The following is a 27,436-nucleotide window of genomic DNA, read 5'->3' as shown; positions in this document are numbered from 1 at the left end:
TATATCAAATTCCAGAGCATGCGTTTTTCAAACAACCCTTAATAGCTGACTTCCTGTTGGCGTGGCGATTAACTTAGAGCGCGAAAGTTGTTCGGCCCGATGAGGTCTATATGTGTACCGAGTTTCATACTAATACGTGCAAGCATGTTTAATATATGGACCAAATTTTCAGACTTTTTTCAAGGGGGCGCTGTCGAGCCCCCCTGCCACGCCCGGGTACCAGCCTCTCCGGCGTCCTAATGGCCGCGGATTCCAATGTGTGTGCCAATTTTCAAGAGTTTTTGAGCATGTTAAGGCCCCCAAAAAGCCCCGGAAGACGAAAAAAAAAAAAAAAAATAATAATAATAATAATAATCCTTAGAAGAACAAGAGGGCCCTGCGCGAATTTTCGCTTGGGCCCTAAAAATTCTCTCATTTACTCAGTGCCATGCTGTTCCAGACTCGTATGGCTTTCTTTCTGCTGTGAAACACAAAAAGGGAAATTTTGAGTGATGGAGACACAAAGGAACCACAAAAAGCAAAAAGACTATATATGTATATATATATATATATATATATATATATATATATATATATATATATGTATATATATATATATATATATATATATATATATATATATATATATATGTATATATAATAAAAGAATAAAGGCCCAGTGCTAAAATTTTGTAGTCCAATGCAAATTTTGCCTGAACATAGTTTTTATAACTAATGAATATCAACGCTTGGGCCATATCCAGGCCGGAGAGGTGTGAATGTGTGCAGGGGAGAGTGAAACTGAGTGGGACAGTTTGCACCACAAAACAACAGAGACAATACACTGAATATATGCTTGAAATATGGTTATAATCATCAGTTAGCATTTTAGAGTCTTCTCAAAATAAAATCACATGACATGATCTTGAAAAAACATTTAATAAAACTCAGAGTTTTAGACTTGTCACCTTCAGATTTGAAATATGTGGCTTTAGCTGCAGTGCATTTTTTTTTAGATTGCTACAACTTTTTAATTTTATTTTCATAAAGACATTTCATAAAAATACATTTCTAATAACTTTACAGAACTTTAAAGCTATTTATAACTATTTTTTCATTATGACAATAATTAATTATGACTTTACAATAAACTGCATAGTGTCTGCTTTCAATGAGACCTTATTTGTGCTTTTAGTGCGAAGGCTTCATGAAAGGGTTAGTTCATCCCAAAATGAAAATTCTGTCTTTTATTACTTACCCTCATGGCGTTCCACACCCGTAAGACCTTCGTTAATCTTCGGAACACAAATTAAGATATTTTAGTTCAAATCCGATGGCTCAGTGAGGCCTCCATAATGAGCAATGGACATTTCCTCTCTCAAGATCCATAAAGGTACTAAAAACATATTTAAATCAGTTCATGTGAGTACAGTTGTTCAATATTAATATTATAAAGCGACGAACATATTTTGGTGCGGCAAAAAACAACAAAATAACGACTTATTTAATGATGGCCGATTTCAAAACAATGCTTCAGGAAGCATAGGAGCATAAATGAATCAGTGTGTCGAATCATGATTCAGATCGCGTGTCAAACTGCCAACGGCTGAAATCACGTGACTTTGGCGCTCCGAACAGAAGATTCGACACACTTGATTCATCTGCTCCGATGAAGCAGTGTTTTGAAATCGGCCATCACTTTATAAGTCGTTATTTTGGTTTTTTTTTTTTTTTTTTTTTTTGGCGCTCCAAACATATTCTCGTCGCTTTATAATATTAATATTGAACCACTGTACTCACATGAGCTGATTTAAATGTGTTTTTAGTAAGGGGTGTGGAACGGCATGAGGGTAAGTAATACATTTTAGTTTTTGGGTGAACTAACCCTTTAAAATTATATATATATATATATATATATATATATATATATATAATTTGACATTGTTGCAGCTCCTCATTACTGTCAGTAATGCTCTCTTTATTTATGGTCTCTATGAAGCCCCTCCTTCTAGAAAGTGCAATGTGCTTTGATTGGACAGCTGGACCAGTGTGTTGTGATTGGTCAACCACTTTGAGTGTCGGAAGGGCTCATCCCTATGCCCTAATCCCTTCAAAGGGTTTACCCTCTGGGGTGAGAGCTTTGAAGGGATGAAAGGTGTAGGGGTCGAAAAAACTTTTTTTTTTTTTTTGGAACACACTTCAGCATCAATCAAGGAGGCGCCTTTGTCTTTTCCCCCTGGTTTACTTTTTGTATTAATACGCAATCATTTACTGTAACATTATAAGCTACTGTCAGTCTTTTACTTTAAATATAATGTATATTGTGTATGTATTTGAAACATTTGAACGGACTGATAAAGGGAGCTGTAAAGTATTTTTGTTGAAGTACAGTGTCATTTTGACTATAATAATGTACCAAATCTTACTCGTATAAATATTACAGTATAGAAAAATACTATATATACATGTAGGTAAAATCAAACTCCTAACCACCTGTACCTATTCTGTGACGTCAAACAACTTCCCTGTGCAAAGGATCATGGGGCCCGAAGTGTCCATCAGTTGTACCCTTCGAAATCCTTCATTCCGAAGGGCCCTTTGAAGTGGATAGTTTTGAGCACTTCGGTTTGGAACGACCCTTCAATATGGCAGACATGATTGTTTTCACTCCGAAGTTCCCATTTGGAATGCACCACATCTCAGAAATGTCACGCTTATGACCACATTTTTGAGTATGCCTTAGGTGGGAATTATTTAAATGATGACTTTTGTGGTGTTAACATTTCTGGAAGAAAACTCAAGACTACAATCAAGGCATTTCAAGGAGTTCAGAAATAATAACTCCCTTTGGAGTGACTTTGTACTTTGTAACTTCCCAAACATTTTTCATGCAAAAACAGCAGTTACACACTAAAGAAAGTTGAACATGTAAAAAAGCATAATAGATCAAGTCGGAAGTATGAAAAAAAAAAAAAAAAGTCTTAAATTTCAGTCTATTCTAACCTGAAGCTATCAATTGACTTTGAAAGAGTGCACAAGTCATATGGACTACTTTTAGGATAATTTTTAATAATAATTTCAATATTTTGGAGATTGACAGCCCCTTCATGTTCATTATGTTGAAAATAGCATCCAGGATATTCATCATAAATCATCTTTTCTTGTTTTACAAAAGTCATACAGGTTTTAACAACCTGAAGGTGATTAAATAAATGCAAAATGTTCATTTTTGAATGCACTATCCCTTTAAGATATATTATAGATTATACAATATGCCGCATTACAGAGCAGTGCTGTGAATTTCCATACTGCTGTCAGACGGCTTGAAATAGTGTTCATCAGAAACACACTGACCTTATCCATCATCTTTTTTCTCAGTTTCTGAATCTTCCCCTCCATCAAACACACACACATATACACACCACATGACTCCCCTGGCAAGATTAGACACTACTGTCCGACACACTCTCTCTCTCTCTCTCTCTGCGTCTCTGGGGCATCGGCGCACTGCAGAACTGTTTTGGTGACACACAGCGAGGAAGAAAGATATAGAAAGAGAGAGACAGACAGAGGCAAGAGACAGACAGACTCAGCAGGGGTCTGTCTTTACGGGAGACCCTCACTGTTTCGCTCAGCACCTCACTGACATGCGCTATCATCCTCTCCACTGAAGAGAAACCCCACTGAGGTGCTGTCATCCATCACAGACAAGATCTTAGTCTCTCTCCGGGTGGACGTGGAGCCAGTGGCCGACGTTTGATGGTTATGGCCTTGATGGTGGCTGTTTTAGTGTAAGGTTAGAGAAAAACGGGACAAGCAATGCTGGATTTGATGGACAGATTCATGATTTTCTCTCCTTAGAGGAAACTTTAATTGCAAGGAATTTAGTAATTATTATATTATATTATATTATATTATATTATATTATATTATATTATATTATATTATATTATATTATATTATATTATATTATATTATATTATAATTTCCACTTATTCTCCATGTACTGCCTAGGACTTGCAATTTAGATACGATAATTGTATTCCTACAGGCACTGCATAAGCACAAGTTTTTCATTAGATTTTTTGCTTTCTCTCAATTTCAGAGCCCCAAACATAGAAAATCACATTCCTGCCATACACTGTCAGAAAACAACACACTAAATATGAATGAAACACATCTACATCTCTCTTTCTGCTGGGACCCGTCACTGAGTATGCTCTGATGTGCACACAGTGGAGAATCTCTCACTGGAGATGCTTTGATGTGAACAGTGGAGAAACTAATCTACCTTCTTTTCTCTGTGTCTGGGCAGGCGAGTGCAGTTTCAGCAGCGCTGGGGTTCATGATGGTGGAGTGTTCAGTCGGATCTTTCAGATCCTGTACAGGAATGAGGAGGTGTCCCTGGAGGACCGCATGAACTTCAGAGTGCACCTGCTGCTGGACGGGGAGAGGGTGAGTGTCACGCTGCTCTGAAAACAGAAGTGAGGGCTGTGATGTGAGTTATGGTGATATCAGCAACCTAGTATTAAAAAAAAAAAAAAACTGGGCTGGTAGGTGGAAGGTTGTAGGTTCAAATCCCACAAAAAGAATCTACTACACACAGAATACTGTCATGCAATGGGTTGCAAACATGAAAATAAAGAGCTAGATCTATATGCAAGCATGCAAGAGCTGGATCTATAAGCAATAAACTCAAAATTGCATTTTTTCATGAAATATAGAAGAAAAAAAAAACAGGAAACAGGACAACCACAGTATCGACAAGCTCAGACCAAGAACAACTGAAAATCAGGACTATATACAGTGGATACAGAAAGTATTCAGACCCCCTAAAATTGTTCACTCTTTGTTATATTGCAGCCATTTGCTAAAATCATTTAAGTTCATTTTTTTCCTCATTAATGTACACACAGCACCCCATATTGACAGAAAAACACAGAATTGTCGACATTTTTGCAGATTTATTAAAAAAGAAAAACTGAAATATCACATGGTCCTAAGTATTCAGACCCTTTGCTGTGACACTCATATATTTAACTCAGGTGCTGTCCATTTATTCTGATCATCTTCATTTGAGTCCAGCTGTGTTTGATTATACTGATTGGACTTGATTATGAAAGCCACACACCTGTCTATATAAGACCTTACAGCTCACGGTGCATGTCAGAGCAAATGAGAATCATGAGGTCAAAGGAACTGCCTGAAGAGCTCAGAGACAGAATTGTGACCAGGCACAGATCTGGCCAAGGTTACAAAAAAAATGCTGCTGCACTTAAGGTTCCTAAGAGCACAGTGGCCTCCATAATCCTTAAATGGAAGATGTTTGGGATGACCAGAACCCTTCCTAGAGCTGGCCGTCCGGCCAAACTGAGCTATCGGGGGAGAAGAGCCTTGGTGAGAGAGGTAAAGAAGAACCCAAATATCACTGTGGCTGAGCTCCAAAGATGCAGTCGGGAGATGGGAGAAAGTTGTAGAAAGTCAACCATCACTGCAGCCCTCCACCAGTCAGTGCTTTATGGCAGAGTGGCCCGACGGAAGCCTCTCCTCAGTGCAAGACACATGAAAGCCTGCATGGAGTTTGCCAAGATGGTGAGAAATAAGATTCTCTGGTCTGATGAGACCAAGATAGAACTTTTTGGCCTTAATTCTAAGCGGTATGTGAGGAGAAAACCAGGCACTGCTCATCACCTGTCCAATACAGTCCCAACAGTGAAGCATGGTGGCAGCATCATGCTGTGGGGGTGTTTTTTAGCTGCAGGGACAGTATGACTGGTTGCAATCGAGGGAAAGATGAATGCGGCCAAGTACAGGATATCCTGGACGAAAACCTTCTCCAGAGTGCTCAGGACCTCAGACTGGGCAGATGGTTTACCTTCCAACAAGACAATGACCCTAAGCACACAGCTAAAATAATGAAGGAGTGGCTTCACAACAACTTCTTGAATGGCCCAGCCAGAGCCTTGACTTAAACCCAATTGAGCATCTCTGGAAAGACCTAAAAATGGCTGTCCACCAATGTTTACCATCCAACCTGACAGAACTGGAGAGGATCTGCAAGGAGGAATGGCAGAGCATCCCCAAATCCAGGTGTGAAAAACTTGTTGCATCTTTCCCAAAAAGACTCATGGCTTTATTAGATCAAAAGGGTGCTTCTACTAAATACTGAGCAAAGGGTCTGAATACTTAGGACCATGTGATATTTCAGTTTTTCTTTTTAATAAATCTGCAAAAATGTCAACAATTCTGTGGTTTTCTGTCAATATGGGGTGCTGTGTGTACATTATGAGGAAAAAAAATGAACTTTGATTGATTTTAGCAAATAGCTGCAATATAACAAAGAGTGAAAAATTTAAGGGGGTCTGAATACTTTCCGTACCCACTGTATACACAGAGAAACACTAGGGACTAAATGAGATAATTAAAGGGATAGTTCACACAAAAATTAAAATGATCCCATGATTTACTCACCCTCAAGCCACCTTCATTCAGATAAACACAATCGGAGATATATTCCATGGGGTTAATGAAGGCCTTTTGAAGCAAAGCGATGTAATTTTTGTTAGAAAAATATCCATATTTAAAACTTTATAAATTCAAATAACTAGCTCCCGGCAGACAACCATATGCATACTGTGCCAAATAATTAACCCCTTGACGCAATGTAGGGGTATCGCAAGCTTAGACGCCTCTCGAGGTTCAGACAAATAGGGCTGTGCAACAAACTTAAGCTCCTCTTCTCTTATATCGATAATATATCCTCTGACATTTTTCTTTAAAAATGTTCATTTTAGACTTCTAATTTGTGATCGGTGTTTTGTTTTGCTCTATCCTCTGCGCTTCCGCGTTCCTCATTACGTCATGCGTCGAGTCAGAGGTTACTCTTCCACCCTGGAGCCGTATGGATTACTTTTATGATGGATGGATGCATTTTTTTTTTTTTTTTTTTTTGGCTTCAAAATATAGTCATATACACATAGGATAGCTTGAGGGTGGGTATATCATGAGATCATTTTCATTTTTGGGTGAACTAACACTTTAAGAAGACACAGGTATGGGCAAATCAAAAACCATAGTAATGATTGACAGATGTGACAAATACAATGCGAGCTGGAATAATAATAACTTTACACTTCAATCAAATCAATTAAATAAAAATCTGCAGAGGTAAATGGCATATTATAAAGTGGAAAATTGGAATGGAAATTTTAATGGAAACTGTGATACATTTTGTTTTTCTTCTCCAGAATACTTAAATGAACAGAAAGTTGAAAAGAACATTTATTTAAAATAGAAATCTATTGCAACAACGTAAAGGCATTTACTGTCACTTTAAAAGTCTTTATTGTCACTTTATTCATTTCTTTAAATAATAATAATAATAATAATCATCTTATTGACCCTAAACATATGAATGGTAGTATATATGATTTCATGATGTTAGGGGTGTACTTGCACTTTTCCCACACAGGAAAAGGCAATATTTGTTCATATATTTGTTACAAAATGTATAATCCAGGTGCCATTTGTTGAATTAAATAGCCATTTTATCTATTAACATTGATGAAATGCCAGTTAAACCTCAATATGTCCAACAATGTTGAAGAACAAGAACAAAAAAATAAATAATTTTCATGGGGTGTACTTACTTTATCACAGCATTGTTAAACTGTTATATTCAAATAGTATTACCTTATTATTATTACCATTATCAAACACATACACCAGCTCATTTTAGACATTATGAAATATGTGAAATGGGTAAAAGAGAGATAGGGAGAGGCAGGGAGTTGTAGGTAGGAGAGTGTCTTATCAGATTTCTATGGCCATCATTCTTATTAACCTTGAAGCAGTTATCTGTGCCCGCTCTCCTACCTGTCTCACTCCATTTCACTCTCTATCTCTCCCCCTAGATAAGAAGTCTAAAAATAGCTTTCCATTTCCCCAGAGTGTGAGTTTAATCAATCTGTGTATCAATAATTGGAGCAGCCCTGTTTGTTTTCAAAGATTGACGGAGGGTGCACCAGTTTGTCAGAACGGTGTGGAACCTCCTGTGTAAGTCACGTTTTCATGTAAGGGTCCGTCATTAAATATCTGCACACATGTGAGAGCACATAAAGTTCATGTGGTTCTGTTCACTCTCACCTGTTATCACATAAAGATTCTGCACATGGGAAAACAACATACGAGACGTGAGCATGTGAAAAAAACAAACAAAACAAAAAAACAAAAACAAAGAAATATTACTATAGTAAGAATACAGTTGAATGGTAAAAAAAGAGAGTATTTAATATTTGAGTATTTTAATATTATTAATATTTTATATAGCATTTTATTTGACAAAACAACTGTAAAATTACAGTACTAATATTCTTTGCAGTTTTAATGTCTTTGCTTTCAAACGTTAAACCATAAAGCTTTAAAACTACAGGAGAACCTTTTTTCTCTTTTGTTGACAACAGATTTATACAAAACTCTTATATATCAAATTTGGGAAAATTGTTGGCGTTGTGTTTTCAACTGCACATTATAACTGACAGAAATGCTTAATAATAATAATAATAATAATAATAATAATAATACACCACTAATAATGAAATAATCAAATTTAATTTAATTTAAAACGTTCTTCTTCAACAACAATATGCTTGTTGGCATGATCACATAAAATGGCAAAAATTACTGCGGTTGTGTCCACTCACATTAAAGGGTCATGAAACTCCAAAACACATTTTTTGAGATGTTAACAGATACTGTACTGATTTCACATCAATGAAAACAACGATAGCACTCATTATTAAGGGGAAAGTGGTTATTTTTTTGTTTTTCTGAGCCATTTCGTTCTTCCGGTTTAAAAAAGCAAAGTTGAACCAACGTCATAAACAATGAGATATATGTGTTAATTAGAAGTGGTTATTGGCTTCAGTGGCTGGAGAGTACACGTCTATGTCATCAGTTTCTGAGCTTTTCTTTGCATTATTCATGAGAATTAACTCTTTTAACTCTTTCCCTGCCTGACGGAATTTTCCGGCTTTCCATGTTTTCATTGTTATACCGTAGGGGGCGCTATTACACATCTTGTGAACGAGTACAGAATCTCTGGATCAAAACACAGATGAAAAAGAAGCAGAAAAAAAGCAATAAAAGCATTGCTTATGCACGCTGTAGTTGCGATTTTCTCAGCCTTTGGTTCAAAATGTTGCTTTTTACCTACATTCAAGTGATGATAAAAAAGAATGCATGAAGTTGGAATAAAACAGTTTTTCTGTTCTTTCTTTTGATATATTGCATGTTCAGATATTCATACAACAAAATATTCATGTGTCGTGTGTTTCCTCACATTTTCTGCACATCAGAAACAATGTTGTTACATGTGGGGCATGTGAAATGCTCCAATTTTGCATAAGAAATACATGATGAATAAAACCTTAAATTACTTGAAGACTGGTATGCTATGATTTTTATAATTTTTTTGCTAGTAGCTAGTAGCCATATCTAGAAATCAGTAGTGTTGTCAAAAGTACCGACTTCGGTACCAAGTCGGTACTGAAATTTTGAAATATGACGCTTTGAGCACTGTTGAGCGGATTCGTAAACACCTCTGATTGGCCATTGTGTTGAGTCACTCATCGGATATGTCTGTGATTGGCTTCAATGATCAAAGCTTCAAAAAAATTTGTAAATAGTCATCAATGACTCTCTTCACCGAGTACACAGATACAGATTGTTTAAAGGCAAGAGTCTATTGCAGACCGGTCCGCTGATAGATGCCTGCTTTCAAACGCTCCCACTTTCAAAATGCTTTCAAATTAAACACTCGCGTGTGCTTTCAAATGCTGCCGTGCGTTGATCGTTGTAGCCAATCACAAGATATATCCGATGAGCACGTCAACACAAAGGCCAATCAGAGGTGTTCACGAATCCACTCAACCGCACTCCAAGAGTTACTTTTTTAAAATTTCATTACCGATTGGTACCAAAGTCAGTACTACGGAAGAGGATTAGGGCCAAGCAATAATAAAAAAATAAAACCATCTTGAGATTAAAGTTGTTAAATTTCGAGAAAAAAGTCGAAATAAAATGTTGAGAATAAACTCATTAAATTACAAGAAAAAACTTGTTAAATTTCAAGAAAAAAGTCCAGATAAAATGTTGAGAATAAAGTCATTAAATTACGAGTCATTAATTTGATCTCGACTTTTTTCTCAAAATTTAACGACATTTTTCTCATAATTTAACGACTTTTTTCTCGTAATTTAATGACTTTATTCTCGACTTTTTTCTTGAAATTGAACAACTTTTTTCTCGTAATTTAATGAGTTTATTCTCAACATTTTATCTCGACCTTTTTCTCAAAATTTAACAAGTTTTTTCTCGTAATTTAACGAGTTTATTCTCAACATTTTATTTCGACTTTTTTCTCGAAATGTAACGAGTTTTTTCTTGATAACAACTTTAATCTCTAGATGGTTTTATTTTTTTATTATTGCTTGGCCCTAATCCTCTTCTGTACAGTACTTTTGACAACTCTATGAGATCATAAAGAGAATGCAACCACTCAGCGCCAACCAATCACAACGCCTTAGCAACCACAAAGCAACAGCTTTCAATTAAAAGTATTTTTGACTGGTTCTAAACAATTCATTAACTAATACTGTTTAGTCCATTGATGCTATGTTACTATTATGTTTTACAACAGCCTTCTTGAGTTTCACTCTATTTACATTTACATTTATGCATTCAGCGTATAAATCGGGTCCAGGACACTGGCGCTGCTAACAGCATGCTCTAGAAACACTGTAGAAAAGATTTTGGTTTGTTTTTGAAACCTGCAGTTAGCTTTGACTGACAGGTGTGGTGATGTGTCTCTCTCAGGTGGAGGAAGCCGTGAGTGAGGTGGACGTCCAGCTCAAACTAGATCTGCACTTCACTGACAATGAACAGCAGTAAGTCTCTTTTCTACCTTTTTCTTTCTTTGCACCATCACCGCCTGTGTTCAGAACAGCATAATATCAGGCTATTTTTGCTATATGCAGTCAGTATACTCTGCACACTATGTGGATGTTCAGTATTCAGGAAATGACCTTCTACGTTCTATAAATGTTTAATATACAAGCAGAGCATATTGCGCTGGGTACTGTATCCCACAATGCAATGCACTTTATGTTCCATGTACAGAGTGATGAATGAAAATGAAGCAGTATCGACCATGCTTTTTAACATTGAAGACTACATTACAGTTCAAACATTTGATCAAAAATACAGTAAAACCAGAAATATTATGAAATATCAAAATAACTGTTTTCTATTTGAATATGTTTCAAAATCTAATTTATTCCTGTGATCAAGCTGAATTTTCAGCATCATTACCTCAGTCTCCAGTGTCACATGATCCTTCAGAAGTCATTCTAACATGCTGATTTGCTGCTCAGGAAACATTTCTTATTAATATCAATGTTAAACAAGTTTTTTGTGGAACCTGTGACATCTTTTTTTGTCTTTACTGTTACTTTTGATCTATTTAATATAGCTAAATAAAATTACAAATAATAATAATAATAAAAAAATCTTATTGACCCCAAACTTTTGACATTCACTTTTGTGTATGTTTGGTATGGAATACTACCCTACTGTATTATTATATACTATTTATTTGCCTACAATTTTTGACAATAGTTTCTAAAAAATAAATAAATAAATAAAACATTATGCAATCTATCCAATTTTGAATAATAATATCTTTACATGTGCCAGTCCAATGCATCAGTGTCAACAAAGAGATGTTAAAAATCACAACTGATATTGTTTCATCCATCACAGAGAAAATGGGAGATCAAATCAAGTGCATTGCATTATGGGAGACACACAGCACACTGTATTCAGTACATTTAGTCATTAGCTACTAAACACTAAACACAGAAGGTGAAAATGAGGTAATGTGAGAACAATCTAGCATACATTTTGAAACATTTGCATACTATTTCACATACATTTTATGATGTAATATATAATGCACAATATTTCATTCCAAACACATACAGCCATTTCCCCCCTCTTTCCAGAATTTCTTCTCTCTGTATCATCTCTCTGTCTGTCTGTATTTAAGGATCTGCAGTGAGAGAGAGTGTGGTAGAGCCTCAGGCTGGCACAGTGTGTGTGTGTGTGTGTTAATCAAGAACAGTAAGAGCAACCACACCGATGGCCCTCAGCTTAAAATACTTTCTCTCACACACACACACACACACACACTTCTGTCTCAAAGCAGCATAAATGAGAGCAATTACTTGAGCGTCTTACCTGCAGCAGAGCCCCAGAGCTCAGAGCGGCGGCAGCGGTCGGCCCCCGTGGCCCCTGAGCTCTGCAGGGACATCAGTGAGGCGAGCTCATTAACTACCCTACCTGTCCATCTCCCTCTCCTCCTCACATTTGCTTTCCTTCTCGAGTTTCCTGTATTCAGGTCTTTTTCTGCTGCTCTTTTTCTCTGGCTGCCACAGTATGGTTGTTACTTGCATATTGCAGACCTGAGAAAATAAAATCTATCATAAATTCTATAATATATAAACTATAATATTTATTTAATTAAAAATATCTATCTATCTAAACATATATGTGTTTTCCTCCTTATTTTGAACTGCGCGCATTGTATTGTTTGGTGTCTTAGGGTTACAGGAAATGTACGCAACTTTACTGAAAATGTCCATGTCTTCATGTTTTAGGTTGGCGGATATCTCTTCAGTGCCTCTGATTAGCAGCAGGACGTTGGGTTTGCACTTCCATCCACACCAAGGCCTGCACCATCACCTTCCCGTCATGTTTGACTACTTCCACCTGTCCGTCATCTCCGTCTCAATCCACGCCTCCCTGGTGGCACTGCACCAACCACTGATTAGGTGATCACACAAAACTACACCCCACCAGATTTCAGCCAATCACCCATTTTGATATTTCATCAGTAGTGGTGTAATGCAAATATTATGTAATTTAATTTAATTCAATTTATATATTTTAATTATTAAGGGCAAGTATTATTTAATTTAACTGAATTGAATTACACAGTAAAAACAGTAACATTGTTAAATATTATTACAATTTAAAATAACTGCTTCCTATTTTAATGTAGTTTTTATATTTTTAATTTATTTGAATAATTAATGTAACACAACCGTTCAACAGGTTGGGGTCTTTACATTTTTTTTTCTTTTTATATTTTTGAAAGTCTCTTATTATTACAATTTAAAATATCTGTTTTCTATCTGAATATATTTTAAAATGTAATTTATTCCTGTGATGGCAAAGCTGACTTTTCAGCAGCCATTACTACTGTCTTGTGTATTCTTTAATTTAAATTAATTTATCATTAGGTGTATAAGGCAAGTGTTATTTAATTTAATTTAATTTAATCATTGGGCGTGTAAGGCAAGTTTAATTTAATTTAATTTAGTTTTGTTTTGATATTTTATCATTAAGGTATAAGGAAAGTATTATTTAATTTAATTTAATAATTAGGTGTGTTAGGGAAGTTTAATTTAATTTAGTTTTGATATTTTATCATTGGGGTATAAGGCAAGTATTATTTATGAGCTTTTCTAGTTTAATGGTGAATACTGTTTGTTGGATCTGGTCTACCTCCTGTTTGTAGGAGTTTTTATTGGCAGGATGTGATGTATTTTCACTGCTGTGGATATGTTCTTTAAAACTTAGCTTTTAAAGTGCTAGATCTTTCCCTGAACCCTTCTGAAAGCAAAGCTGTCAAATCAAAAGTGTGTGTATTTGTCAGCTGTAATGTGTAATGGATTTCAGAGAACAGAAGCCTCATTAATGACAAACATTCTCAAGATTGACATTTACAAACTAATCAGACAGGTGGGTTATGTGAGGACCATGTGACACACAGCAGGTCTTGTTTTCAGTCAGACACAAAGTATAAATAATCTTGTGAGCGGTCCCACCCCGCGAACCCTTACGCTAATTCAATTGATAGCAGCTGCACACATTTATCACGCCATAGGTACCTACATTCTGTCATTTGTCTTCCTCTAGTTTTGCGCGCAGTGGTAGGGGGGCTTGGCTAGGTAAAGGATCTCCAGAGAGTGAAGCTCCGCCCTCTGCAATGTCAGTGGAGAATCTGATGTTTGGGGCGGGATACTGCAAACCTGTTCCAACAGAGGTAACCACATACATCTAACCTGATCAACTCACTTTACACAGAAACATAATCTTATGTTTAAATGATTCTATTGATCTCTATACTGAATTTTTAAATCCAACCATGTGATTCTGACATCTTTCAGAATCTGAAACTAGATTCTTAGATGGTTTAAGTCCCATTCAATTTGTTAGAAAAGGAAAACTGCTGCAGAGATTGATTCATTACATGTTTTTTTTTTATTTGTATTAATATGCACTGATCAAGCACAATAAGAGAAAGAATATATATCAAGAAAGAAAATGCTGATGCTATGTTGTGTGAATAGCATAATTCCATAATACTCAAACAATTCTTGCAGTATGCATAGACAATCCATATTACCTATTATACTTACCAAAATGTACAATACACTGAGATGCTATATGAGTATCCCATAATGCAATGCAACTTAATTGTCATTTTTAAAACTTTGAATACTACTGGGTGCGTAATGCAATTATTTCTTTTAAAAATACCAGGCAGCATGCAGTGCATATAATATTCAATATGCTAGTATATAGTATTTCCAAATAATAGCTACCTGCTTCAGTTGGCTCTACATGAAATTCAGACCTTCAGCCAGAACAATTTAGAATTAAACAGCATAGGTAATTTGTCCTTTCTGACCAGTAGCTGAGGACAAAGTAGCCCTGCATTTTTTTTTTTTTTTTCTGATTGGAAGGATTGAGAGGTTTCTCTTGCCTGTGGAGATTTCCATTTAGGCAGGAAATCGTAACGAGCTCTCTCGTCTCCATATGGGTCCTATGTTTACACCCCCCCTGCAGGGCACTTTATTAAGTACAGCATTATGCTGGAGGGAGGCAGCGTTTGATCATCGTAACGAGCCCAGCTTTAACAGCCTTAAACATGAGGAGCAAGCATCTCTCTCTTCTTTCTATAAGAGCTCACAGGCCTCCTCAGCACTTTTACTTTACGATGAAGGATATAATGTGATGCTTTTTTATCATACTCTTTTCTCTATATATGCCATAAGATTAAATCTTTAAGCTTATTGGGTGATGAGTTGATATTTTTGTTTTTTGCAAAATGTATTTGGTCACTTAAAGGAATGGTTCATTAATCATTTACTCATCTTTATATTGTTCCATCCAAACTTTCTTTCATCTGTAGCCTAGAACACAAAAGAGAAATTTTGAGAAATTGTCAGGTTCTCCCCTACAATTACAATGAATGAGGACTGGAGATGTCACACTTCTAAAAGCATGCAAAAATAGTAGGTTACATTTTATTTCGATGGTCCACTTTAGATATTTTTAGACACTTTAGACATTTTTAACTATATGCCTCGTTTCCACTGAGCGGTACGGTACGGTTCGGTTCGGTACGGTACGGTACGCATTTTTTTCCGTTTCCATTGTCAAAAGTTGTGAATGGTACCCTAATTCCGAGCCGTAACGTACCACTTTTTTGGGACCCTTTCGTTGGGGTACCAAGCACAACAGTACCGTACCAAAAGGGTGGAGCTACACTCTGCAGAAAGTTGATTGGTTGACAGAGAATCGTCACTTGCGCGTGCTACAAGGGGAATGACAACACAAGAGGCGCCACACAGCACACACAAATGTGGTTCAGACAACGTGTGCATTAATTATCTTCACTTCATGTAGGCTATATAACAAAACAAAATATAAAACACAACCCTGCCTCTTTTCGTTTTTATTTAAAAACTATGAAACCTATTAATGTGTGATTCAGGCAATATGTGCATATGTACTCTGATTATATTCACTGTATGTAGCCTATAATAAAATGACATGAAATAAGACAAAACAGCCTTCTCTTTTTGTTAAACGTCAGTTTTAATTATCAATAATAACCATTATAAGTAAAATATGAGAAGCTATAGGCTACAATAAGAAATAAAGACAAACAAACAATTCAGTCAAACGTACAGCACACTACAACGGTAAAGTTAAATAAATATATAAAGTTATAAAACTTAATTTTCCCTTCAGCCAAAGCGATTTGACCGGGAACAAATTATAAATTCATGAGACCAAAGATTGCCCGTTATACACAAGATGAATGATATCTTGTTTTTAACCATTACAGAGACATCAGAGCCAGCGGCGAATGTCAGAAGGACTAGCCGAGGTACAGCTGCTCTCAGCTGGGTACATTAGCACCGAGCGCCCGGTGATTGCCTGGATCTCACAACTCCGACAACGTCAGATCAAATTTTCAAATAGGCACTCTCTTTATAAATTAACCACAGATTTGAGATTTAAACAACTACATTCTCGCCTGAAAAACTTTTAAAACTACATTTCATGACACAGTAAAATAGTTTTTAAATTACGCGGGGTTTCTCCTCCGCTTGCTGGTAGGTGCTGCGGCATGGACGTCTGAACTTTGCAATCTTTGTATTCTGAAACGCCGAATGCAAAACTCGTCTTCTTTTTGTGACAGACAGCCTCAAGCCGAGAAGCAAGAACAAGATCTGCTGTAGCTTGTCCTCCATTGTTGTTTACTATATAGTTTTCTTCTTCGCGCGAGAATGACGTCGATCACTATTTTCTGGCCACGCCTATCAAGTAAGGGTACTGTTTGCGGTGGAAACGCAAGCCTGATCAAGGTGTACCGCTCCGAACCGTACCGAACCGAACCGTTCAGTGGAAACGAGGCATAAGTAACTTTGCAACTACATGTCACCTAACTCTCATTAGAGTATTGGTAGACTGAAGGGCTTTTCACACTTGAAATAATTAACCCTGGGTCATTCTAAACCCTGTGTAAACAGAATCCTGGGTTATCTTGCTTCACATTTCACACGGCTCATAATTAACCCGGGGTTAACAATCCTGGGTCCTGGGTAGTCATAAGCTAATGTTTCACATTGTACATTCTTAAACCCTGGGTTAACATTCTTATTTGCATATCTGTGGTGTCAGTGTCATTGATTGGATATGACCTTTTTAAATAGCTCACTAAGTTTATACTGAATGGACATTTTGGACTATAAAGGCAAGAATGAAACAGTCTCTTCACTCAAATTGCTGCGTTTTCTATCAGCATTTGACATTTTTTTCTCTCAAATGCTGAAATTATTGTTTAAATACACTGTGACTGTTCCATGCCTATCCAAAGCATGCAAATATGAGTATGCGATTGGTTGTCTGTTGCTAAACGTCGAGCTGTAACATTCTAGCACTGCTTCACACTGTACAAGTTTAGCACCGCAATCCGGAGCAGGGTTTCATAACTCCGGGTAAAAAGCAGGACAAACCCTGCTTCTCAATTAAAAGTGTGAAACGTTCCTTTACCCGGGGTTAAAAGCGGTATTTGAACAACAATAAGCCAGGGTTAAGCGCAATGTGAAAAGCCCTTGATAGTATACTGTTAGGTGATAGGGTTCGGGTTAGCTGAATAAGTTGACCGTCTCAGGTTACGCATATAACCATGGTTCCCTGAGAAGGGGAATGAGACACTGCGTCTGAAGACACTTTGGTGTTCCCCAAAGTGTCTTCGGATGCAGTGCGAGTTCCCGGTCAAAAGGGAAAAGTTACTTATAGTCAGTAGAATGTCTAGAGTGGACCATTAAAATAAAATGTTACCAAACAGTATCATAAAAGGAATATGGCTTGTATATATTACAAGACTTCTGAATCATATAATAACTTTGTGTGAGAACTAAAACTTCAGTGAACAACCTAAAATTTGGATTGTTTTATATTCTCCCTGTTAACTGCTGCAATTGAAGATGGTGAGTTGAACTAGATCAAATTGATTCTTGAATGTACTTGTAATATATAGTGCACAGACTTGCATGAATGTGTTTGTACACAAGTTGACCACATGGTCACCCAGTGATGACACTATCCCACGATGCATTTACTCTGCACTCAAACTTCTTACATTCAGTTTGGCTCTATGAACTCAATCTATGATCAAAATATGTCATTTTTATGTGAGTGTAATATTGACTGTGTGAGTTTTCCAGCTGTTACAGATACTTAAAAGTGAGAAATGTCAACAGAAAGCACAGAACAGATGTTTGTGTGTGTGCATGTGTGTGTGTGTGAGAGAGAAAGAGAGAGAGACTGAATTCAGTACGCATCTGTTTGAGTCAAAAGGACATAACTGAATGTAGATTACAAAGCTTCACACATATAATGACAGTGTTCACCACAATCTTTACACCTTGAGCATACATACATTACACAGTATACACAAGTATGCAGTAAAGACATATTAGAGGCCCAACAGACACACAATCACTCCTGCATCAGCAATCTATGAGCTTTTGCTCCAAAACTTTAGAGCATCACCTCTGTTTTTTGGTATAGTTATAAAACTGTACATTTAAAAATAGCTCGCATTTAGTGTTAGATTCATAGAGAAGCCTGTTTCAACTTTATTGTAACTTTTTTAAAGGAATTAATACTTTTATAAAGCAAAGGTGCATTAAATTGCTCAAAAGTGACAGTTAAGACTTTTATAATGTTCAAAAGATTTCCATTTGAAATAAACGCAGAACTTTTTATATATCAAAGAATCCTAAGTATCACAGTTTCCACAAAAATATTAAGCTGCACAACTGTTTTCAACATTGATAATAATAAGAAATGTTTCCTGAGCAGCAAATCAGCATATTAGAATGATTTCTGAAGGACCATGTGACACTGAAGACTGGAGTAATGATGCTGATTCAGCTTTGCATAAAAGAGTGACATAATATAAACAATCTTTTGTAGTTATCGGTACAGTATGTTAACAGAGAGGGTCTGTCGTCTCAGAGAAGTATACGTGTGCACTTCCTGACGACAGGACGTCCCTGTGTCGTTCTCCATAAGCAAGTGCCACGTATGCACACTTCCATTTTACTGCTGGGAAACTGACTGCGTTTAAAGTTTTACCTTGCGTTTGATCTTCATCTAATTATTGAGCTTCAGGCTCAGCTAAACAAACATACAGCTGCTGCTCATAACAACCACTTCACACATAAATGATAGACAGATAGACCGACAGACATGGTCTATTCTCCTTTTCCTCTTTTTGTCATGAGAAGCATGTGCTTTCAGCTATTAAATGAGCATTTATGAGAACTCAGCAGTAGCTGTGTAACTAAAGCTGTGCTAAAGCTGAGAAAACCTTTGTTCAGCGTTTATGCAACCTGGTTATGTGTGAGCAGAAATAACAGGGAAGAAGTGTGACATGCAGTAAAAGCTGACCTCCACCCTGTATGTCCTGTGTGCTTGTGTGTTTGTTTCCAGGGCAGTTTTTATGTGCCATCGGAGAACTGTCTGCAGAGAGCTTACACGTGGCACCGGCGCATCTGTAAACTGTTGCTGGTGGCTCACAGAGCTCTGCGCTCATATTACACAGCACTAATGAAGGAGATCCCTCAACTGCAAAGCATGGAGACGGGTATAAACACTACCTCTTATGCAACTCATTTATTTTAAATGTGTGTGGCTTTCTCTAAGATGGTTTAAAGGGACAGTTCACTCAAAAATTACTATTCTGTCAATATTTACTCACCATCATGTCTTTCAAAACCACCAAGATTTTCTTTCTTCTGTGGGACATACAACAATATTTTAAACAGATGCTCCACAAAAGACAAAAGCACAATAACAGCAACATAAAAGAAGTTCATTCATTATTTTTGTGTAAGGAACAGGACAAAGTTTAAGGACAAAGTTTGCAGGTGGTTTAAAAGTGTTGGAAAGCTAATGATAAATATAACACTTATTAAAAAAGATGAATATTTTATTTGTTTGCCTGTATGTCATGTGACCATTAACCAATATCAGAAAATCATGAACTTGTGAATGTGTTTTTAAACTACTGTATTGAAATATTAACTCTCAGGAGGTACTTTAAGTAAATACTTTGTCAAAGGGATTCAGCTGACAAAAAAGTTTGGGAATCCCTGCATTATATCATCAAGATAACACAGACATCTTCAAAACTGACAATATCATAATATAGTGATTACATGGATGGTAATACTATGGTACTTTGACACATACTGGGTGGTATTGAATGATCACCAATATCAATTTATCATGGTATTCACATGCTCAGAGGTAATTTAAAGAAGAAAAAAAAAGGTATTACCATGATACTTTTTTGTAAGTGAAATTTTGCATGGTCTAACCTTTCCCCAATGTTCTTGTTTCCAGAGGATCTTCCCCTTGAAGAAACATTAAACCAGCTGACTATTGAACTGCAGGTTTGGGAAACACTGTACTTATCAAATAACCGTAAAAAACACACAATGGCAATGATTTAGGTTCTTTAACACCATCACATGAATCAGTATTGCTCTGTGACTAAATAAGACTGACCTCTCTCTCTCTCTCTCTGTAGCTGCAAAGTGGCCATGAGAAGGTAGCTGAACAGATCAGTAAAGATCTGACGCAGCTCTGTGCTCAGCTGTCTGCTCTTTGGACACAGTTTTTGGAAGCCACGGTTCCTAATCCACATATCCGCTCATACCTGGCCCAGGAGCACCACACGCTAAGGGTGAGAGAGGCTGTTTTATGTTAGGCTGGGAAGTCCTGGACTACATTTTATCTTGTTAAAGGTACACTATGTAACTTTTGGCCCTCTAGTGGTTAAAAAACAAAACTGCATGCATTTTGCGGAAGAACATTGTTTTGGTTGTGCTTTGGCTCTGTGCGACTGTGAGGATGAATATGGTTATCCTATTGCTAATAAAACATTCACTACTAGGCTTAACAATATAACCAGTTTAGATGGAAAGGATCTAACTAGCTGAAGACGTTACTCAAGCTATACCCATTAGTAGACACGGTACTCCCTTGAAAATGAATTCCAGCATAGAGCTACAATCAAATGGCCCTTCACAATAGATAATGCTTTACAATGAACTCTGTTAGAGCTACATATGGCAACTTATATGTTCAATAAAATACCTTACTCATCTGTAAAAAAAAAAACACCATCAACATGGCGATGCTTATACAACATTTCAAATCCCTCAGTTCTTGTGAAAAGCCAAGCTAATGTTGGTTCTTGTTTTATTACGAGCTCTGTCGCATTTTCTTTTGCCAGCAGACTCCCCTCTGTTCAGCGTGTTTTAAAACGGGCGATTCCCTGGAGGTTGGAGATTTAGTGGCTCCATGTCAACCATTCACACTCGCTGTCAACTAACCTATGCCACTCCCACACCATACACGCATCAAAGTAGCCAGAGCAACTTTTCTCGATTTACTGATATGAAGACACACGCACTGGCGAGTGATTCATGTACACAATTTCCCACAAAAACCATCCCAATAGGTTTAAAAGATAAACACTTATAATAGGCTTACCATAGTCAATCAGGGTGAGACATAAACACTTTTTGCAAGAAGCATTGATGATGCATTGGCTTATTTAAATTTTGTTAATTTTGAACAAAAAAAGTTACATAGTGTGTCATGTTTCACTCAGAAACATGTAAAATTACAGAAGTAAAATGGGTTGCAAAGGCCATTTCTACTTTAATGAGCATGTTCAACACCTATAGGTCTTTTTCTAACCCTGGATTATGTAAGCCTTCTACAAATGTTGCAAAACCCTGTTTTTTAGTGCCATACAGGGTGAATTTCTAAAGCCCATTTTCGCTTTATGAAATATATAAATTCAAATACAGTAGCTCACTTAATAATCCCACTGGCAAATTGGCATTATTGCTAAGAGTAGAATTCGTCTCTAGTCAGTCTGATTTATATTATTGTAGGATAAATCCTGGAATAAACTGAGGTTCGCCTACACAGCCTGAATTTCCCAGCATCCCTCACAACTCTGCTTCATCTTGAGCGATGTATTAGACAGAAACTTCATCTCTTCTGATACATGCAGTGATTCCACCCACAGGACAGCTCAGCTTTTAATTACAGAACTGTGAGTTATTATAATGATGAAAAAGATAAAGAGATGAATCCAATTTTGTCTTTATTACTAGAGCGGTTTTATTACACAAGGTTCCTTTATAAAATATTCCTGCTCACCGTGGAGGACGTGTGACTGATCTTAAAAAAGATATATAAGACACAAGATTGTAATGCATTCATAATGTGCCTGCAAGACAAATAGAGAGAGAAAAGTTGAAATGATTCAGATGCAGCATGAATGATGTATAACTCAGCATGATCTACAGTGACTTGATACAGTATAGGAATTAGTTTGAAATGTGTGATTCTTCAAGAAGGGGAACTTTTTTGACAACTAAAAACTGATTTTAAAGAAAAGAAGTAACTTTTTTTTCACACAGGCTTTTAACAACTAAAAAAAGTGTTTAAATCACAGATTCTACTTTGCATGTTAAAAATACTATTATGTTAAATTTATTATTAGGTATTTGCGTGTACAATTTATCATTTTACGTGAAGAGCTGATTTGAATATTCAAAAGTGCCTCTGATTAAAAAATCGAAACGAACAACAAAGAATGTGTCTTTGAGATCTACAAGTAGTGTTGTATGATTTGTGTACATACTGAATGTCTGTGTGTATGTTTGTGCAGGTCAGGAGATTTTCTGAAGCGTATTTCTTCACAGAACATCCCAAAGAGTCCTCACTTACATTTCAGGAGGAGCTGTGAGTCTTTAATGTAGTGTCTGTCTTTCTCTTTCAGACACATGCACAAATACACTAGCAAACTGGCAAAATCACTTTAATACCATGGTGCTGAATGATTACCACATTCATATACCATAGTTTTGTTTCATTTCTCATATAAATAAGAATAATTAACATATATAGTACAGCAAGCATGTAACTGTGCCATAAATACACATGTGAAACGCATTGAAACCTCTGTGTATCTCTCATGACAGAATCAACAGACACGCACAGGTGGCCACAGAGATGCGCAACTCTGATTACCTGCTCCGAATGCCTCCACTTCCTGTGGAATGCCTGGACATTGACGGAGACTGGAGCAGCCTGCCAATCATCTTCGAGGACAGATACGTGGACACGCCCTGTTTAGGTGACAGCCAACGGAGACCCTGTTTAAAATTAGAATTAATTAATGGCCAAACTAATGAATGAATAAGTTAACTAATTAATTAATTAATGAACAAAAGATTAAATGAACAGAATAATTAACTAACAAACTAATAAATAAAAGAACACAATAATGAGCTTAATAATGCTGAAGCAGCAGAGCGCCTAGCGTTTTCAGCTGGATAAAAACGCTTTGGTAGGGACACGGCTTAAAGTATCCTTCATTTTTTTTTAATAACAGAACAAACACAGTCGAATGCTTTTCTGTTTCTCTGTTCTAGACTACAACGTCCATGAGCAAAATCAGTCTGTTTTGAACTCTCAACCATGTCCTGAGCTAACCAGAACTATCAGTACAGTTGAAGGAACACATGACACCAATTCACCAGCACCACCCCCTGAGAAACCTCCCTGTGAAGATAGCATGGATTTGCCCACTTACATGGCGCTGATTGGCCAGCAGGAGGATTGCATCACTGATTATAAAGAGACAAGACCTCAAGGAGAGACTCTGATTGGCCATGTGTGTGAGACAGATATTAATAGAAGCGAATGCATCATGACAAGAAGTGATTCAAGAAATGGGTCTGTTGATGAAGCCACATGCCAATATGAAACAGAGGAAGGATTTGATGTTGACTGTAGGTCTGTAGACAGCGATGACGCAATAGATACGGGTAACCTGGAGAAAACTAGCTGCCAAAAAGAAACCGTTGACTTTGATGAATCTGATCATGCAGGTCTAAAACAAACTAATATTACCCAAAGTACTGATTTTAGTAGCAGACAGGCATTGCTGCTTGTTCCAGCAGATGCTGCAGAACTTCCCGACCTCACGAGTCTTGACAGCTTCGAGTTCTTGCCCAATCATAACCATGACAACCATCTTCAAACACCAGGCAATACTGGGAGTCTTGGCAACGAGGAGCCACAGGCAGTATTAGATGACAGATACATTGAAGCACCTGCAAAGGATTATGGGAGCAAGAATACATCACCAGCTAATCTACTGAACACCAAGTCTCTTGGAACCGACCCTTTAGCCACGTCCCCTTCTCGTAACTTTCTACAACAGAACCGTCGCTTGTCCGAAAACCCGCCCAGAGGCGTATTCTTGGGCGGGTCTAAGCTAATGAACCGATCCTCCTCTGTTATCTCAGACTCGGGTATTGAGAGCGAGCCAAGCTCTGTAGCCTGGACCCTGGAGGGTCGAGGAGTTGTCGCAGGGGGTCGTGACGTCTTGCAGAACTTGGTACGGCATCAGGCGGTGCATCAGAGCTCTCTGGAGGGCTTACAGACGGAAAGTCACAGCAGCCTGCCCAGTGCCACACAGGCCTCTTTGACCTCCATAAGCTCGCTACCGTACGAAGAGGAGGATGAGAGGCAGCTCAACACTTTGACCAAATCCGCCTCAGCGCCGCAGATCAGCAGCCCTGACGACACCGAGGAGGATCGTGAAACACCTAATCAGGTGGTCTGTGTGGTCAATCAGCTGAGGCTGAGTGAGGAAGCAGCTAGTGAGGTAAAGCGGAATCTTCCTAGGGAGGAAAAAGAGGAAACAACCGATCAAGAGAAAGGGGATGTTAGTATGGCCAATCAGTTGAGGCTGAGTGAGGAAGAAGCCAAAGAGGTGAAGCGGAATATTCAAGGCAATACTAGGGAGGGCAGAGAGGAATCAATCTATCAGGAGAAGATGAATATTTGTGTGGCCAATCAGCTAAGGCAGAGTACTGAAGCAGCCAATGAGGTGAAGCAGAATCTTCATGGTGTTACTAGTGCAGACAGAAACGAAACAAACAATCAGGAGATTGACACAGATGAGTCGTCCAATCAGGAAAAGACAGATCTTGCTTTTGTAAATACAGAAATGTTACTATACCAGCAATTTTTGTTGGATAATGGTGTTGAAAATGCCACAGTGGAGGAACTGACTGAAAACTCTGAGGAATGTCAAGGAAACGTTTTGCTTAAAGAGTATTCTGGTCTAATGGATGACAACATGGAGATTTGTAGCTGTGAAAATGAATATTGCAAACACAAAGGGGTGCTAGAGTTAAATGCATATCAAAAGGACCATGATGATCTCAGTGTCTGTAACATTCATTTGAATGAACTCGAGGAAGTAAGTACGGAGAACCTCCCAGATTTACCAACCGATGACAAGAGCAGTCACGGAATTACTGCTAATGAGAAAGAAAGGCCCGCAGATCTCATCAAGCTTTTGGCCAATGAGAGAGAGCAGCAGGCACTAGAGGGGCAGAGCAGAGCCAATAAAGTGCAAAGTACAGGTCTGGCATTCATGAATAAAAAAGTGGTGGAGGTTGTGAACCTGTCGGTGTCGTGCGCTCCCACATGTTTGCCCTTCTCGTCCGTACTTCGTGATTCACCGTCAGTCAGTGGAATCTCCACACGCCAAGCCACCTCCCCCATTACCCATCAACCCCTGGGCTCCTTCGGAATCATCTCCTCCAACACCTTCCTTGGTGCTGACCAGGAAATCAACGAGAGAATGATTAAGTAAGGTTTTCTTTTAAACAAAGTTTCATGCTTAAAGTTAGCAGCAACATTTTATTGTTAGTGTGTTTACTATTACTAAATTAGTCACTAATGTGTGTCTATATACTATATAGTAGGGATGTAACAGTACATGTAGTCATTCCGAACCATCATGGTACAGACGTCACGGTTCAGTGCATACAGTAAGATGATGAATACAGTCAGTCACAGATGATCTACACTCCAATCCAGCAGGGGGCATGTGCGGTAATGCAACGCTGTTTGCTAACCGCCACAACAGGAAAAAGTGCTGAAGAAGAAGAAGAACAGACGATCTATGCTTAGATATGTTTACGTGTAATCTCTCACTCAGTGTTTCAACCACGGAAAGTCATCAATAAAACAGCTTGAGAATAATATCTCAAGTAGCACTACATTTACCTCAGGCAAGTCATTTAGTGTTCACAGCATGTTAGTTCACTAGAGAAAGGAACTCTAGAAGGGAGCATTTCACTAAATATATGCACTATATTAGTCTATATATTCATTATATTTACTTTACCTGTTAGTAATTATTTAATATACGTTTAAATAAATTTGTCATGAAAACAAGATATGACAGTAACTGTGTAAATGATTGATTTTATAATTAGATTTAGAAGTTAATGCAAAACCCCTTATGTGCAATATAATTTTTTTTTTTATTTGAGTATTGATTATTATATAAAAAAATAAATAAATATTACCGAACCTGTACCAAACCGTGACATCAGTGCTTAGGTACGTACCGAACCATAATGTTTGTGTACCGTTAAACTCCTACTATATAGTGTGTCACTATTACTAGTGCTCATGCTTAATTATTTGAACAAATTGCTACACCTAGGTAGTAAATTTTGCTGCACTGTTTGTGCTAGGATCAAAAATGTCAATTTCCTTATCAAACAATAAAACTGCAATGGAATGTGCTAAATCCAACTGCATAGCAACACCCTGGTAACCAGCCCACAGCACCCTGTTACTATACTACTTTAGTGCTCGTTCACTGTAGTATTAAAGTTCTTCATTGTTGACTCATAGCTTCTATAAGGCAAAGGAAGCCCTGCTGAGTGAGCTGGTGTTCAGAGGCACTCTCTACAGTGACCTGCCTTACCTCGCCTCTGATCTTCCATACTTCCCCCCTGAGGAAGATGACACAGAGTTTGAGGATGGGATACACCTTGTGGTGTGTGTCCATGGACTTGATGGTAAACGTTCCAACCTTAAAGACATACATATAGATTTATAGAGGTTTACAAAACATTTAAGATGAAAAATAATACGTGTATCTGTAGCAATCTTTTTTGTGATTGTTTTACCAGGTAACAGTGCAGATCTGCGGTTGGTCAAGACATTTATAGAGCTCGGGCTGCCAGGATCTAGACTGGACTTCCTCATGTCAGAACGCAACCAGGTAGAACATCCATCCAACCAGCAAACTTGGTGAACTCCATTCAGCCAATCAGAGCACTCAGGACATTAATTACATAATGACAATGACAAAGTCAGGGATTAGATCAGAATCACACCAAGATCACGCCAAAAATGAGCAAATCTTTTCAGCAATATTGAACGATATTACTGAACAACATGGAGAATATGAGCCAGGAAGGCATAATAAACCATTGGGAAGACTTTGTAGATTTAAATAGGAACAATTTTAAAAAGTGATTAAAAATAGACAATTATTATAGGTAACAATGGGAATAATACTATTTGGTGAGCTCTTGTAGCAATACTCATGTACTGC

General features: G+C 37.5%; 1 protein-coding gene across 4 annotated transcripts in view; it reads left to right on the top strand.

Annotated features, from left to right (window-relative positions):
* Positions 1-27,436, top strand: part of fam135b (family with sequence similarity 135 member B) — a 50,229-nt gene that overhangs the window by 13,553 nt on the left and 9,240 nt on the right. For all 4 annotated transcript variants that reach the window (XM_067412231.1, XM_067412230.1, XM_067412233.1 and 1 more), the window contains 12 exons: positions 4,295-4,434; positions 10,855-10,925; positions 12,696-12,869; positions 14,020-14,146; positions 19,402-19,555; positions 20,317-20,366; positions 20,504-20,659; positions 22,667-22,740; positions 22,980-23,134; positions 23,433-25,668; positions 26,728-26,894; positions 27,009-27,100. In XM_067412231.1, the coding sequence (XP_067268332.1) occupies positions 4,295-4,434; positions 10,855-10,925; positions 12,696-12,869; positions 14,020-14,146; positions 19,402-19,555; positions 20,317-20,366; positions 20,504-20,659; positions 22,667-22,740; positions 22,980-23,134; positions 23,433-25,668; positions 26,728-26,894; positions 27,009-27,100 (3,596 nt within the window). The remainder of the gene's footprint in view (positions 1-4,294; positions 4,435-10,854; positions 10,926-12,695; positions 12,870-14,019; positions 14,147-19,401; positions 19,556-20,316; positions 20,367-20,503; positions 20,660-22,666; positions 22,741-22,979; positions 23,135-23,432; positions 25,669-26,727; positions 26,895-27,008; positions 27,101-27,436) is intronic.

Source organism: Chanodichthys erythropterus, chromosome 15, assembly GCF_024489055.1.
Source record: "Chanodichthys erythropterus isolate Z2021 chromosome 15, ASM2448905v1, whole genome shotgun sequence".
NCBI classification, from domain to species: Eukaryota; Metazoa; Chordata; class Actinopteri; order Cypriniformes; family Xenocyprididae; genus Chanodichthys; species Chanodichthys erythropterus.
The sequence above is the reverse complement of the archived record's forward strand: the minus strand, read 5'-3'. Positions and strand labels throughout refer to the sequence as shown.